Source organism: Macaca mulatta, chromosome X (genome assembly GCF_049350105.2).
Source record: "Macaca mulatta isolate MMU2019108-1 chromosome X, T2T-MMU8v2.0, whole genome shotgun sequence".
Taxonomy (NCBI): Eukaryota; Metazoa; Chordata; class Mammalia; order Primates; family Cercopithecidae; genus Macaca; species Macaca mulatta.
Window position 1 is genome coordinate 15,041,739 of NC_133426.1, and position 17,892 is coordinate 15,059,630.

General features: G+C 37.8%; 2 protein-coding genes across 4 annotated transcripts in view; both read right to left on the bottom strand.

Annotated features, from left to right (window-relative positions):
- Positions 1-7,138, bottom strand: part of VEGFD (vascular endothelial growth factor D) — a 41,777-nt gene extending 34,639 nt beyond the window's left edge. The window contains exon 1 of the mRNA XM_001101077.4: positions 6,434-7,138. Coding sequence (XP_001101077.2) covers positions 6,434-6,523 — 90 coding nt within the window. The 5' untranslated portion in view covers positions 6,524-7,138. The remainder of the gene's footprint in view (positions 1-6,433) is intronic.
- Positions 7,139-7,381: 243 nt separating this feature from the next.
- The window catches only part of PIR (pirin), a 113,292-nt gene continuing 102,781 nt past the window's right edge, over positions 7,382-17,892 (bottom strand). For all 3 annotated transcript variants that reach the window (NM_001194909.1, XM_015126979.2, XM_001116938.4), the window contains 2 exon segments: positions 7,382-7,699; positions 12,609-12,675. In NM_001194909.1, coding sequence (NP_001181838.1) covers positions 7,587-7,699; positions 12,609-12,675 — 180 coding nt within the window. In that variant the 3' untranslated portion in view covers positions 7,382-7,586.

Here is a 17,892-nt window from a genome sequence, read left to right on the forward strand (position 1 = left end):
GCATTAAAGGAGGCGTGACAGAAATCAGTGAAGTTTTTCTTTTTATTCTATCGCCTCCTACTCCTCCCAAGTTGTCTCAATACAATTCATTTTCCAGCACTGCTATAAAATTGGGAATGTTTTTGACATTCTACAGTCAAAGGTGTGTTCAGAAGCATTTAGAAGTCACCAATGTGAAGAACTCACTATGTGTCACAGTCATTAATACTGTTTGTCAAATATTTCCATCTCACTGCCTTTTGAGTGCATGGTGGGATTACACTTCCTGGCCCTTTGTGGCTAGATGGGGCAGTGGGTCAAGGGGCTGCAACTAGAACTAATATGTGTCACTTCCGGGTCGGAGAATTTAAGTGCCAGGGTGGGGCTCTCTGGGGCTCTCCCTTCCTCTGTCATAGTGATTCCTAACATTCAAGATCAGATACTCAGTCAGCTTCATCCCCATGTGGAGTTGACCCCGGATGAACCAGGCTGGTCATGTGGTATAAGCAATAAATAAGTGTTGTTTATGAACCACCAAGATTTTGGGGGTGCTTGTTTTCACAGCATATCCTGGCCTAGCCTGATAAAGTATCTGACCAGAGTATTTTGCCATAATTTACCATGACTTTACAAACCACCTAGCATAAAATGAAAGCATAGGTAGCATTTCTAAGGATCTCAGGGATGAAGGAAAACATCAAGATGTCGAAGTTTTGTCTAGACCCCTGTACAGATGCTGCTTTGCTCATCTCTCTTTGTGTTACCAACAGGCTGGAATAATGGGCTCAGATGACTTCCTTCTATACCTGTGGCTCCTAAAAGGGAACACCTTATAGGATGGCTTGTGCCTGGAAGGACACTGGAGGAGTCTTTGATACATCCACAGAAATCCTATCCTATGCCCACAGGAAAATAGCACAGGGTGAATATACTGCCTTAAAAATGCTTTAGAATTTTTTTTTAAAATCATGAAGTCAGACCAGCCATCATAAGAGTAGATGTTGGAGATGATTTAATGCAGTAGTTCATATCCTGATCCTGGACATCTAAAAATCCTGAGGTCTAGTCCATCAATCAGTCAACAAATACTGTTTTTAGTATCTACCCTATTACAGGCTTTTCACTGGTGATTGGGATGCTGCAGTAAACAAGACAATTAAGAGCTCCTTTTCTCAAAAAGCTTGTATTCTAGTAGATGGCGACAAAGCAATAAATGTATACACAGGCAAATAAAACATGTCAGGTATGGATGTGTACCATGATGAAGATAAAATAGTGTAATGATTTATATATAACACAATTGCCAAACTATGACCCATGGGCCAAATCCAACCTGCAGCCTGTTTTTGTATGGCCTGTTAGCTAAGAACAATTTTTTACATTTTCCAATGGTTGAAACAAATTTTTTTTTAAAAAATTTGATGATGCAGGAAAATTACATAAAATTCAATTTTTAGTGTCCATAAAGTTTTATGGGAGCACAGTCACACCTTACATGATCTTCCCTGGCTACTTCTCCAACCTCAACAACTGCACTTCTGGCCTCCATTCACCCCACCTCCAGCTACACCAGCTCCCTGGCTAATACCCAGACATCAAAGCCAACTTGCTGTGCCAACCATGGCCACTGCATTGATGGTTGCTTCTGTCTCTCTTATCTCCTTCAGGACTCTGCAGAGACGTAACTGAATCAGAAAGGTCTCCTCTGATTTACTCAGTACTGTATCCGCTCCCCCTACTTGATTTTCTTCATAGCATTTATCACACCTGACATGTTACAGATTTGCATATTGTCTGCCTCTACCCACCATACTTGGAATGCAAATTCCAAGAGAATTGAAACATTGTCTTATTTTCTCCTGCATTCCCAGCCCCTAGACTTATTTCCTGCTTCATTCTCAGCCACTAGATCAGTGCCTAGATATACAGGTGCCCAATAAATACCTGTTGAAAAAAAAAATGAATGAATTGTCAAATATTGGAAAGCTCTAATGACAGACAAGGGAGATTGTTTATGAACTAAGACATCACAACCAACTAAGGCTTCATGATGCAGTAGCAGGGGGCCTCAGGGTGTCTTTGCTGTATAATGCCCTAGTGTCTTGGTAGGGACTGCAAGAACTAGTGGCAAGGAAGACAGAAAAGTGAACCTACCACCAGAAAAGCAAGGGAAGAAGAAATGCTTCCATCTCATCTTTGTCTCATCTCAGTCACATTCCCAATTATATACAGTTTCCACTGTCTCTGTTCATCCTAAGTTGTAGAAAAAAGTTGAGCCTAGAAATGTGCTCAGAAACAATTTTACTGTCATTTCTGTGCCTATTTCTGTAGCACCTCTATTCATTTGTGGTAATAATAAATGTATCTGGGAGTCCCAGATCTTATTACCTCAAGTTCTACATGGAATCATGTGTGTGTGCAAATACCATATTCTCATTCCAGAAATTGTCTTTGGGATTTAAAGTCTAAACAGGTTTAAAACAGGATTTTTATGTTAAGAAATAAGTCATACAAGGAAATACTATATTGAAGATGTAAGATATCGAGGGTTCCTGGTATCCTGGGTTGTATTGTATTGTATCCTTGGTACCAATAACATGCTATAGTGATATAAGTTTCAGTCACCAGTTATAAGTGAGTAACTGGATTAAAACAGATGTGTATAGAAGCATATAATTCAACACATTTAACTACAAGGTCATAAATAAAGAAGAAAGTAATGGAAAGTATTTCAGATGTCTTTTGTGCCAAGGACTGTGCCTGACAGAAAAGTGGACAAGAGTTTGCTGGGCCATTTGACCAACATCAAAGTCAATGGACTTCCCTGTACATGACTTTGGAACTGGAAATAGGGCAGGGAGTAGGAGTGGGACTGCTTCCTGGAATTCAATATGGAAAATAAACCTCAGTCCTTGGTTATTCAATTCACTGTAGAGACGATTTCAGGAGAAGGCAAGCGACACAAAGGTAAAGAAATCTTGTGAGCCATGTGGCTTCTCATGAAAGTTAGAAGTATCCCACGTTCCTGTGGATCTTGGACTGATTCTAGTCTTACACAGAATGTGAATGACTCCATCACCCACCAATATTCTTCTACCAGTGTAATTAAGAAAGCGGGTGGATTAAAAAAAGATAGTATACAGGGAAGATAAAGCAAAAAGAAACAAATTCTGTCAGAAAAAAGTTGTGAAAGCCTACCATGGCCTGGCATTCCTTTTTTGCAATAGTGACATGTCTTCATGACTCACAAAATTTCTGTGGACAAGAACTGTTTATTAAATAAACCAGAAATAGTGCTGGCCAGAAGACCAATGTGAATGACAGGAGAGTGAGGATGTAGATACTTATTTACCAAATGTCCAGAGTGTCTACCACATTGTACTTAGGGCTGTCACATACAGATGTGTCTATATGCATGGAGCACCCTAGAGTTGTGCAGTACACATCGTGTACAACTGTATATGACTATCTGAGCTGTATTTTAAAAACTGGAGAAAATAGAAACAGAAATAAATACCACATCTAGGCCATAATCTGATTATATTAATGAACCATGCATAGGTACTGGGTTAACCTTATTTCTAGAGGAAAACGTGTTCTTCTTAGACTGAGAAACTTAACAGCTAAACAGTATACACAGTACATTTGACATCTTAAGTTGAGATTTTCAAACAGATTTGCCTCAGTCACATGTTCCAGGCACTCCTGACTCCAAACAGCTATCCTTGCAAGCACAAGTGGCAAGACTAATGAAATTAGGAGGCCTTACACCCAAATGGCAGTAAGCACAATTGTCCAGAGTACTAGTAGCTATTTCATGATTGCTACGGGAAAAAAACAATTCTTCACAGACACATAGAACTATCATAGAGGCAATGCTACTCTTAAGCTGGAAAAGTGGGCAATGTTCAAAGCTAGAAAGTGAAAATTGGACTGGGGGTGGCTGGAGGACAACCTAGAGGCAAAATTGGCATCACCATCCATTCTGGAAAAGAGGTGGTTAGAAGAGGAGAGGGTGAGGAGAAAGAAATACACATGGACCAAGTACTGAGGAAGAACATGGAAATTCCTTATAATAAATAAAACATTTTATTTCAAAAAGTAAAAACAAAAAAAACTCAAATACCACCACCCTAAACCATTACCATCATGAATATGTTTTCACACTACATTTTAATTTTAACAAGAAGAACTTTAATGTTTAGAAACATTGTTTCCTCTTAGATTTTCTTTTCTTAAAAGTTGGGGAAAAAAGAAAACTATGACAATATTATACATCTCACTATCGCTTACCACTCTGTCACATCTATGCCAAAATTTCTGTTTAACTATAGGCAATCCTTTCCTTCATATCAGAAATAATTTAATTGGGCGAGGGGTTGGGTGGATATAAGTTCAGTATATGCAGCTTCACTTTTTAAAGGAAATTCTGATATATTCTGGAAAAAAATGCCAATCGTATTAGTAAGTATAGAATGAAAAAAATTGCTAATCATATTAGTAAGTATATAATGCTGCATCCTCCACGCGTAACGACTTGTTTTCTGTCACATGCAAATTCAGCTGCTTTCCTTCGTTGCTCCATTCAACAAATTTATATATTAACAGTACATTCAAAGCATTTAAAACTTCGCAGTGCCGGCCGGGCGCGATGGCTCATGCCTGTAATCCTAGCACTTTGGGAGGCCAAGGCAGGCAGATCATGAGGTCAGGAGATCGAGACCATCCTGGCTAACAGAGTGAAACCCCGTCTCTACTAAAAATACAAAAAATTAGCCGGGCATGGTGGCACGCACCTGTAATCCCAGCTACTCGAGAGGCTGAGGCAGGAGAATCCCTTGAACCCGGGAGGCGGAGGTTGCAGTGAGCCGAGATTGCATCACTGCACTCCAGCCTGGGCGACAGAGTGAGACTCCATCTTAAATAAATAAATAAATAAATAAAACTTCACAGTGCCCAGGACACCTGAGACATTCTTGGTGCTTGCACTCTTTAAAAGAGCTGAGCAACCTAAAGAATATGACTTACGTCCAACAATTCAGAGTCTCCTTTGCTATAACATCAGCTAAAGTAATGTTTTACAAGGGAAATGGAAATATTTTAAAACTCGAGGAGCCCAGCACATCTAAAGGATTTCCGTTTTATGAACTTACGACAAAGCTGGACAGTCTGAAAAGTCTTACTTGCTCCAAACAAGTCAGACAGTTTTCTCCTGTTACCTATGCTTACATTCACACTCCCATTGACCCACAGTCTGGCCTTGAGATCCAGTATCAAGGCTGGTGGCAGTACAATGGAGCTGAACACTGTGAGTTCTCCCGTGTACATTTGGAATTTGAAAAGTTAGAAAAGTGCTGGCTACCAAACAAGGTGACTTCCTACTCACCTCCAGCTCAGTGTTCAACATTTTTTAATCTTAACCCCCACCTTCGCCAGGCCACCAACACCAGCCAGGAGCCTTTTAAGACATTTTTCCCCCACGACATTTGAATGCATACCGTATTTTAAAATACATACCATATGTACTCTATGTACGTCTGTGTGTGATGTATCAAAAGAGTAAAACTTTTTCAGCCCTCCATGAACCAATTTCCCCTGCTGGGGGCGATATCACCCCTGCTGAAAATGCATGTCCTAAACAACAGCTACAAAAACTCAAACTCACATTTAATTGTCTTTTCAAGGCCAGAAGTTCCTAAATCAATAATGATTTAGCACCACTTCAGTCAAAACAATTACATCCGAATCATTTTCAAAATAGAAGCTTAAAATATATACAATCTATGAAATGCATAAAATTGGGCTAAATATTGTTCCAGCAGTCAGTAACGTTCTGGTTAATTTTTTGCATTACTCTCCACTCGTTAAGCTCTATTTGATGCTTGCTCATAGAACCAAAGATTTGATTAGTGTTGAATTTTAAACCCTTCAAGAAGCAAAAAAACCAAACACTCTCTGAGAACACATTTTTCTGAATGGCGGCAATTGGTGATTTGCAAAAGCAGATAGAAAATGTCCATAGAAAGCACTGCAATTTTCAATTTACCAAACAAATAGACTAACCTCTGCTGCTCACAAAGACCTGAAACTAAATGGCCCACAAAGTTATCAGTCATAAAAACAAATCAATGTTTCATTAAAAAACCACTGTGCCATCTGCATATGCAACCGAGGAGAAACTTCTCCATCCGAAAAGATTCCAGACTGCTCATGTTCTACCATAACTTCAAAACACAACCAACCCCACCCCAGCATTTTCAAATACTCATGGCCAGAAGTTTAATAAGACTAAGGAACAGAACAGTCACTAACAAATGCAGGATATATCCTGTCCAGTCCACTACTAGGATGGTTCTGCATTTTTATATTGTTTCAAACATAGTGAGGGCAAAGAAAGTCCTCTGTATGAGCCAATAAAAAGAACTTCATCATATTAAAAATTGAGCTCACCTACCTTCACTGGTCCATGTTCGTTACTGGAGCCCTGCACCAGCTGGACGTACAACATCATGAAAATATTCACCACTACCCACTCTCTGTACATTTTGAATATTTCAATATCCACTGATTACTAAGCAGTTGACATCAGGCAGCTAGAGAAAATTGTCTCAAAAGGCATTCTCCAGAAGGAAAGTTTGAAACCTCAAAACTTCACATAGAAAACCAAATAATCAGTTCTGATCAAAATCCAACGAAATTATTTCAATTAGGCAAGGTACGCTTTTTTCACACAATCTTAGGGGTGGGGAGAGAGAGATGAAAAAAATTAAAATGTTCTCATGCTCCAAAAATAATCAGAAGGTGGACATGTCTTCTACCTGAAATCAGAAAGCACTGTAAATTTATTTCATGTCCAGCAAATTAAAAAAATCTCTCCACCGTACGCCGCAGGTTCCAGTTGCTTTGTAAGGAGGTGGTGTGGCCACCAATGCTTACAGCTACAGAAAACTGGAACCCAAATCTGGATTGAAACTTTTTTGCACAACCTTCATGGAAGCTTGCAGAAGCATGTGCCTTAAATCTGACACAGATTTTGGCAGAAAATGCAGAGAAGTCTTGGCTGTAATCCTGTTGCGTCCCTACCAATAGCAGGGCAGTTTTAAGAACTGACTCAAATGTTCAGGGCTGCCGTTATTGTAAAGCAGATAACCTGTAACATGAAACCCCAGCACAAAGCTTTGACCTTTGTATCTTAGCAGGATTGCTTAGGAAGGGACCTCAGATGCTCATCCATCTGCTGCCAATGACACACAGAAAGCAATCAAATATGATTTGGAAAACCTGCACATGCACAAAAATAATAAAAACATCCATCCATACATGCAAAAAAAGGCAAACATACACAAAATGACTTTTTAAACAGAAGCTTAGTAACTTAGGTATTTCAAATGAAAAACACTGATTTTTAAAGAAACAATGATTAGGTTTATTTGCATGTGCCAGGAAATATACTACATTTCTTGTTACAAAAACCATGTTATCGCTTTAGTGTGGAATTCTTTAGAAGCACCAGCTAAATAAGCTTTAGAAATGGAATGCCTTCAACGGCTCAGTCTCATAAATGGCAAAATTCTAGGACACATTGAGACCTGCTCTTCTGCTTTCCACTAGTTCCCAATCTTTGATTTCCAGGTTTTGGCCCTTTCAAACCCATTTTTCGCGTTTCTGAAATCAAGAATGGCTTGAGAAATCTCTTCATTGGTGTTCATCACAAATGGACCTAGGGCAGAAAGAGACATTCAGAAAGTTCTGGGTGGCAATGTTTTCCTCTACCACTAGAAATGGTATGTATTTCTGTAGTTCTTAATTTAAAACAAAATCCAAGCACATCTGAAGAGTAAAAGTTTATTTCACAGTGTTCAGTCCCCAAGGACTATAAAATGAGTTTCTTAACTAGGTTTGTGTATGATTATTGATTATAAAGACAAAACTTCAGATAAATGCAATGGCATCTCACCCATTCAGTAGAGGTTTCTCACCAGCAATGGTGATCTGTTATATTAAAAAGAGTCTTAGATTTGGTTCTATTACAACCATTTTTGTAGTTATTTTTATAACATTAGCTGATGTCAAGAATTGAACCCATGTGATACAAAGAACTGACAAATCTTATCATAGCTTTGGTGTCTAAGCAGCATATAAGGCTGTATACTTATTTGAGGATTCTAAGTCATTTTTTGAAAATTGGCAGCACCTATTGACAATAAACAGAAGATTATAAAAATTTCTAGTCAAAAAGCATCATTTTTAAAAAGTTTTCTAGGGTTGGCAAATGTTTGCTAGGAAGGGCTAGATAGTATGTATTTTAGATTTTGTGGGTCAAACAGTGTCTGTCTCAACTACTCAACTCTTTCATCAAAGTGCAAAAGCAGCCAGAGATAATGCAACAGTGAATAGGTATGGCTGTGTCCCAATAAAACTTCATTTACAAAAACATGCAGTGGGCAGATGAAGCCCATGGACCATAGTTTGCTGACCCTTTTGTCTAATTGCTGGGTCTGAACTCAGATTTTGCTAAAAATGTACAAGAAGTCCTCCCCTAACCTACCAGGAGGCAATGTGTGTTTCTTCCCTTTTCTTCGTATATTGTATGGGTGGAGAGGCACTGGACTGTCTCACTCCCATGATCTGCTAGATGAACAAGGCCAGCTTTTATATGGCATTGACAGTGTCTTTAGAGCAGTTGACAGACTTGTTCACTCAGTACATGTCCTCATCCAGTCTGCAGAATTTCCTGACATTCCTTTTATGGAACTGCCTGCTCTAAGGGGCTTTCTCTGGGAGATTCTGATTAATACATAACTGTATTGCTTAGAGAAAATAACACATTCAAACTTCTTAACCACTGTTATATCAACATGGATTTGGTGATCACTATAATTTAAATCTTGAGAAGGAAGACACAGGATAATATGTCTTGATGATGCTGAAATCTTTGGAGAGGATGTGGGGAATAGAATACAAGTAGGAAGAAAAAACCCAGGCATCTAAATTCATTCATTCATTACCTATCTATTAAGTATTTATTGAATGCCCATTAAATGACATTGTGCTAGAAGCTAGAGACATAAAGATGAAAGACAAATAAATGACAGACTCCCTCTCCTCAAGGACTCAAATCTATCACACAGATATGAAAAGAAATCATTACAAAACTGTGTGAAATATGGAAGGATAAAAGTGTAAAAACTATAAAATCAGCACAGAAAGGGGGAGGAGGAGAAATCCAGGAAAGGATTCACAGAGGGAGTGATGTTTGAGCAGTCACACAAGGAGGAAAGGCATGTTCAGGATTAGTGTGCTGGAGGAATACTGGAGGGGATAGGGGTACAGTGGTGGAGGGAGGGATCAAAGGGGGAAAAATGGCGATCTGAAATATAGGAAGAAACCGGACCCTTCTGGGCTTTGGATGCAATCTACAGGAAGAAGTTTGGACCTACTTTTGCAGGTGATTATGAATCACTGTAAGGTTAAGTAGGGAGTAATATAATGATTTATAATTTTTAAGGAAAACTTTGGCATCAGGTGTCTAACTTGGGAGGCTGAGTCAATGGTGGAATTGTTAAGGCTATTTGAGATACAGGACACAGGAGGCTTTGGATGGAGCAACGTGTTTGGTTCTGGATATTTTTTGTTTTTCTTTTCTTTTTTCTTTCTTTCTTTTTTTTTATTGAGACTGAGTCTTGCTCTGTCGCCCAGGCTGGAGTGCAGGGGTGCGATCTTGGTTCACTGCAACCTCCGCCTCCCAGGTTCAAGTAATTCTCATGCCTCAGCCTCCTCAGTAGCTGGGATTACAGGCATGCACTACCACACCCAGCTAAATTTTAGTATTTTTAGTAGAGATGGGGTTTCATCATGTTGGCCAGGCTGGTCTCAAACTCCTGACCTCAAGTGATCTACCGGCCTCGACCTTCCAAAGTGCCAGGATTACAGGCGTGAGCCACCACACCCGGCCCGGTTCTGGATATTTTAACATAGAGGTACTAGAGACAATAAAGTGGTTTCTCAAGCAGAGGTTTTTGGTACATTGTTGAAACTATGGATCTGGAGCTCATGAGAGAAATTTCATCTGGAAATGGAGGTTTGGACTATATTAGGTAGGAAAGAAAAAGAGAGTTATCATATACAGAATAAACAATAAACCCAAGAGGGTAGCCTGGGGAAGACAACTTTTTAAAGGACACGCAGGGGAAAGGGAAATGCAACTTGGAAGATGGGAGCAGGTACTAAGTCAAGGACCCAATTCTTGTGCCTCATAATTTTGCTATGGTTGGGACTTGTGGAGCAGTATTCCCATCCCCAACTAGTTTCTGTAAGAATGGTGTGCTTCTAGGCTTCCATTTTGACACTTTCTGGGGTAGTATGCCATGTTTCTCGATTTATAATGCGCACATGAATCTTATTATTTAATCTTATTAAAATGCAGATTCTGATTCAGGAGGTCTGGAGTGAGGCCTGACATTCTGCATTTCTAACTATCTCCCGAGTGATGCCGATACTGCTGGTCCATGGACCACGCTTTAGGGAAACAAGGCTCTGTTATACAGGGAAGCATTGGAAGCTTGGAGTCCCCTAAAGCTAACTGACGAAGCTTATCTCCTCAAATCTTCAAGGAGAAAACTGAATCCAGAAAGCATGTTTTTAAATTGATCAACTACAAGGGTTGTGAACAAGAAAATTATTTGATAGTTATCTATAACTCTTTCAAATTATAGCTTTCATCACTTCTCTAATTAAGCCTCTGAAGCCCCTCTCTTGTATAAAATCGTACGTCTAACCTCTTGTTATGTAGAACTTTGGTATAGTGGAGAGAACATAAGACATGGGGTCAGGAGACTAGGGTTCAAGTCCCTGCTCCACTGCTAACAATCACTTTCCATTAGAGAAGCTACAGGGCAGAGCAACAGACGACCAGCATGGTAAGAGGCAGAAGGGCAGGGTGTTTGGAAAACAGACAGCCTGAGTGTGAATCCAGCTGTGTGACCTTGAGTAAGCCAATGAACCTTTGACCTTCTGCTTCTTCATCTGTAAAATGGGCATGAGAGTACCAACGTCATAGGGTTATTTTGAAGGTTAAACGGATTAACATTAGCAAAGTGCTTTAACCAATGTCTAGGAAACAGTAAATTCTATGCAAGTATCTGTTAAGTAAATAAATAAAATATCTGGATTTTATTTTCCTCATCTATAAAAGAGGCATGACTACATCATGGCTAAGCGTATTTTCTATCCTAACATTCTATGACTTCCTGTGCTTAATCTGTGGACGAATAATTAAGGACACACGATGATAAGAGGAGAAAGGGTCTTAGCTAACTCATGAGATTTATACAAGTTCCCAGTCAAAAGACGGTTGTGGCTGCCTTTAAACACACATAAGTAAAAGAAAAACTTAAATGTCTGAGTTTTTAAAAGTTAAAAAACAAAAACAAAATGCTTTGCTTCTCAGTAAATAAGGATGGCTTTGAGCAGTCCCACTCCTTTGATCTGTCACCTAATTCAGTTAGACTCTTGCTTTTCATTATTGGTACTGAGGAGATTGCCTAAAATAAGACTTCCATCTCACACATCTTTTTCCCACCTAAATGTTAGTTACTAGGAATAAAGATTATGAGCCTACTCAGTTTGTCTGAAGGCTTTTTCCAGAAAAACAAACTATAATATTGCAGTGCTGTTCAGCTGAGAGAAAAGGAAATAAGAACCACAAACCTTTGGAATGGAAATCAGATGCATATAAAATGGTTGTCAAATGCTACAGGCCGAGGCAGGGTACAATTTAATGTTCCCCCTGAAGTAGTTAGTAGAACAAAAAAGAATATTTTTAAAGCAATCCGTGTTCTTTAAATTTATGAGCAGCTGGTGGTTATCTGCAATCATTGTGTATATCTGGGAATTCATGCAAGGCAGGGAAATGCAACGGGATGTTAATGCATGTTGAATTTAATAATTGGTGAAGTGAATATATGTTTTGTAAGCATTTATCTAAATAATAAAATGTGTTTTAATTGCTTTTAGATGTTCCTTCATTTAATCAAACAGCAATGATATTAAGAAGTCAAAACCCAAAGAGTTGAAGTAATCGTTATGGGTACTTAAGTCAGGATTTTCTGCCTCTAAGTACAGTACTATTTCTGCTATATCAGTCACCTCTACTCATGTTCTTAAATAAACAAAAAATAACTATTTTCTTAAAAATACTATTCCTAAGAGTTTCATATTTTTTTTTACTAAAAATGCAATAGACTACAGGACAGTATTGAAATCACCTTTATTTTTGATAAAGATAAAAAGGATGTTAAAGTTCCCAATAGACTGTAGAATCTTTTTTTCAAGTTAAAATTCCCTATAACATAATACAAAAATACGATTTTTGTTCTTCCTACAGTTCCAAACTCAATATCCTACACATAAAAGGTATTTAAGAAATGTTTCTTTTTAAAAAAACAGATGAATAAACATCATGTATATATTTCCCTCTGATGACAGAAAAATTAAACAATCCTCAGATTTGTAGATGGAGAGACAGGACAAAAAAAATCCAGCTATTCTTCCCAACAATACTATACATGTACACTGTTTTCAAAGAAAAAGAAAATCAACCAAGAAAATCATCATCATTTTGGTCTTACCGTGTTGGACAACTGGTTCTCTTAACGGCTCCCCAGCAATTAAGACAAAGTGGCTTCTCTTGGGATCCTAAAGTTAACAAAGAAAACATCAAACAATAAACAGGCATTTTCGAAGGTCAAATTGTGAATAATTTGAAATTGACATGCTAGCCAAATGGGCGATGTTCCTAATTCTGAATATAATTTTCAAAAATATTTTCTGTGCAACACTCAATATGGAAATGTTTATTTCTTAAGTTGTTTACTAGCAAGTAGAACTCAAAAATAAGTCCAGGCCACCAAAATATTAACATTCTCAAATTTAAGAAGGAGAATTTAAATTAAGATTTCTTTAACTGGAAATATCTTCATGACAAATCATGTGATTAAACTGGCTTATCATGGGATTTATGATTTCTCAGTAGCCATATAATTTTTAAAAGGGAAGATTCGTTATGTAAATCCAAAATAAGACGTTATTACTTTTGAAAATTATTACTATTAATGTAAAATATACCCCAGAAATATTGCACTAAATGGAACCTTATAAAAACAGAGCATCCAAGGGATATCTGCTCAAGCAAATTTCCCTCCAAAAGGGTCCTATTACGTTAAAGTCTCTAAAAGTTTTTGCTTAGAATTAAGGATTTGATTTTTTTCCTGAAACTGGAAAAAATATTAACCACAATATCCAGTGCTAGTATGGATACAGGGAAAAATATACCTTCATATATTGTTTGGGAGATTTTCAATTGGTGCAGTAATCCTTCCAGAGAGCAATTTGACAATATGACTCAAAACCCCCAATATTGTTAATGTCCTCCAATCCAGTAATGACAGTTTTAGCAATATAGTGTAAGGGAATTTCACTATTGTAGTACTATTTATCACAGCAGAAATTGAAAATATTTCTCCAAAAACGAGGGGTTGGTTAAATAATTATATGTTTATAAGAAAAACTATCATGTGGCCATTAAAATTCATTTTCTCATTCATTTCTCAACAAATATTTAAGTGTGTAATGTATTGTTCATAATGTTCATAATGTATTGTAAGTTTTGTAAATATCACAAAATGGCATGTATATACTATGGTTTAAAAATACCAAAATGTTGGATTCCTAGGTATTTGATTCTCTTTGAAGCAATTGTGAATGGAAGTTCATTCCTGATTTGGCTCTCTGTTTGTCTGTTACTGGTGTATAAGAATGCTTGTGATTTTTGCACATTAATTTTGTATCCTGAGACTTTGCTGAAGTTGCTTATCAGCTTAAGGAGATTTTGGGCTGAGACAATGGGGTTTTCTAAATATACAATCATGTCATCTGCAAACAGGGACAATTTGACTTCTTCTTTTCCTAACTGAATACCCTTGATTTCTTTCTCTTGCCTAATTGCCCTAGCCAGAACTTCCAACACTATGTTGAATAGGAGTGGTGAGAGAGGGCATCCCTGTCTTGTGCCAGTTTTCAAAGGGAATTTTTCCAGTTTTTGCCCATTCAGTATGATATTGGCTGTGGGTTTGTCATAAATAGCTCTTATTATTTTGAGGTACGTTCCATCAATACCGAATTTATTGAGCGTTTTTAGCATGAAGGGCTGTTGAATTTTGTCAAAAGCCTTTTCTGCATCTATTGAGATAATCATGTGGTTCTTGTCTTTGGTTCTGTTTATATGCTGGATTATGTTTATTGATTTGCGAATGTTGAAGCAGCCTTGCATCCCAGGGATGAAGCCCACTTGATCATGGTGGATAAGCTTTTTGATGTGTTGCTGAATCCGGTTTGCCAGTATTTTATTGAGGATTTTTGCATCGATGTTCATCAGGGATATTGGGATGTAAAGGACCTCTTCAAGGAGAACTACAAACCACTGCTCAGTGAAATAAAAGAGGACACAAACAAATGGAAGAACATACCATGCTCATGGATAGGAAGAATCAATATCGTGAAAATGGCCATACTGCCCAAGGTAATTTATAGATTCAATGCCATCCCCATCAAGCTACCAATGAGTTTCTTCACAGAATTGGAAAAAACTGCTTTAAAGTTCATATGGAACCAAAAAAGAGCCCGCATCTCCAAGACAATCCTAAGTCAAAAGAACAAAGCTGGAGGCATCACGCTACCTGACTTCAAACTATACTACAAGGCTACAGTAACCAAAACAGCATGGTACTGGTACCAAAACAGAGATATAGACCAATGGAACAGAACAGAGTCCTCAGAAATAATACCACACATCTACAGCCATCTGATCTTTGACAAACCTGAGAGAAACAAGAAATGGGGAAAGGATTCCCTATTTAATAAATGGTGCTGGGAAAATTGGCTAGCCATAAGTAGAAAGCTGAAACTGGATCCTTTCCTTACTCCTTATACGAAAATTAATTCAAGATGGATTAGAGACTTAAATGTTAGACCTAATACCATAAAAATCCTAGAGGAAAACCTAGGTAGTACCATTCAGGACATAGGCATGGGCAAAGACTTCATGTCTAAAACACCAAAAGCAACGGCAGCAAAAGCCAAAATTGACAAATGGGATCTCATTAAACTAAAGAGCTTCTGCACAGCAAAAGAAACTACCATCAGAGTGAACAGGCAACCTATGGAATGGGAGAACATTTTTGCAATCTACTCATCTGACAAAGGGCTAATATTCAGAACCTACAAAGAACTCAAACAAATTTACAAGAAAAAAACAAACCACCCCATCAAAAAGTGGGCAAAGGATATGAACAGACATTTCTCAAAAGAAGACATTCATACAGCCAACAGACACATGAAAAAATGCTCATCATCACTGGCCATCAGAGAAATGCAAATCAAAACCACAATGAGATACCATCTCACACCAGTTAGAATGGCGATCATTAAAAAGTCAGGAAACAACAGGTGCTGGAGAGGATGTGGAGAAATAGGAACACTTTTACACTGTTGGTGGGATTGTAAACTAGTTCAACCATTATGGAAAACAGTATGGCGATTCCTCAAGGATCTAGAACTAGATGTACCATATGACCCAGCCATCCCATTACTGGGTATATACCCAAAGGATTATAAATTATGCTGCTATAAAGACACATGCACACGTATGTTTATTGCGGCACTATTCACAATAGCAAAGACTTGGAATCAACCCAAATGTCCATCAGTGACAGATTGGATTAAGAAAATGTGGCACATATACACCATGGAATACTATGCAGCCATAAAAAAGGATGAGTTTGTGTCCTTTGTAGAGACATGGATGCAGCTGGAAACCATCATTCTTAGCAAACTATCACAAGAACAGAAAACCAAACACCACATGTTCTCACTCATAGGTGGGAACTGAACAATGAGATCACTTGGACTCAGAAAGGGGAACATCACACACCGGGGCCTATCATGGGGAGGGGGGCGGGGGGAGGGATTGCACTGGGAGTTATACCTGATGTAAATGACGAGTTGATGGGTGCAGCACACCAACATGGCACAAGTATACATATGTAACAAACCTGCACGTTATGCACATGTACCCTACAACTTAAAGTATAATAATAATAAATAAATAAATAAAAAAAACCAAAATGTTAGCATTTATTATTTCTGAATAATGGGAATTAAAGCAAATTTTATTTTCTTCTTTATGCTTTTTGTATTTTTTTAAATTGCTACAAAAATTTGCTAATTTTAAAAGTTAAAAGGAAACATAAAATAAATATTTTCTAAAGTTCGTGTTTGGGGAATTGTTTTATAATCAAATACATTTCTGGTTTAACAATCATTAGAGCATTTCATTATATAAAACTAAGTATATTAAGTAATTCACAGGTTATAATTGTAAGAGTCCTATCTTTATCAAAATCATACATATATCACATATATATATACACTTTTCAGTAATTTTATTTATTAGAAATGGGTGTTTGATTTGAAATTAAGGAGAACTGTAGTTCTGTCAGAAGTGAATTATATATATACTTAGATATATGTGGTGTTTTGTGCCCTGGAAACTTAATTGAGACAACGTGGCGGTTAGTTGTAACAGGTAGAGTCAGAGGTGCTGCTAGACCTTAGCTTGTCCTCATCCTCCTGCATGCCATGTCCAGCTCTTCTTCCTGACTGCTAATTCTGCTAAGAGCGGCTGCAGCCCCATCCCTAGACACTAGGCTGCAGAACTACAGACTTCTCCACTAGACTTCTTTTGTGGCCTCATTTTAGTGCCTGGATATGCTTGGCATTCCAGATTAACAGGTTGGTGACTTTTCCCATTCCCCAGCTTCTGCTTTTCTATCTTTATTTCCATAGCTCCTCCCGTATGCAAATGCTCCCTCTCTGGGAAGCTGTCTTGTGACTGCCCTCTCGCGAGGAATCCCAAGCTAGCCAAATGGAGGGGCCGCCTAGAGCAGAACTGAGGCACCTCTAAACAACAGCCTCAGCAGAGCCCAGCTCCCAGCCTGCCAGCCACATGAGTGACCCCAGAGAAACTGGCAGAACTCCCCACCACATGGAGAGATAATAAATGATTGTTATTTTAAGCCACTAAATTTTAGCGTAGTTACTCACTAATAGATAAATGAACATTATATATTTCTTTTCAGCCTTCTTTTAGGTTTACCTTATTCAGAATAAAACAATAAACAAAGCCAAAATGACTATGCACTTTAAAATGAAGCCTTCAAAATTTTTGAAACTTCACCCCAATTCTAATAATATAGCATATTTCTAAATATGTAAGTCAATATTATACTATATCATACTTCTACTAATGCAAAGCTCTTTAATTAGAAATGATTATGTTACTAGTTCCAGAAGATTTATTACTGAATTCAATAAAAATTAATAATTCCTTAATCTTCCATGTATTTAATAAAAACTACCGTATTTCACATGTCTGAAATTTGTTTCCCTTTCCTGCCTTCAACTTAAAAAATAAATGGGACTGTAGGGTAGAATGGTTTCTTCAAAAGTCTTGATTTACTCCCCACAATCCCAGGGCTGGGACATTTAATACATCCACTCAGTTATGATGTTTTGATCACTTCTTTACATTTAAAAAAGTCTCTGTTTAACCATTTCAAGGCCTATATTTATTTATGTACCATTACTTTACTTATCCATAACCCAACTAGCTATCAAAATATGCAAACATGAACCTAGATGACATTTTCTTTCCTGAACTCACATTCTTTGGTGAAATCTAATAATCTTTCCAGATATTCCAGAAAACACAGTGATGTGGCTGAAAGTCTCAGTTGCCGTTATCTTGAAAAGTCCCTGTTTATGATGACCTTGTCTATGGTGTCAAATGATGAAAAT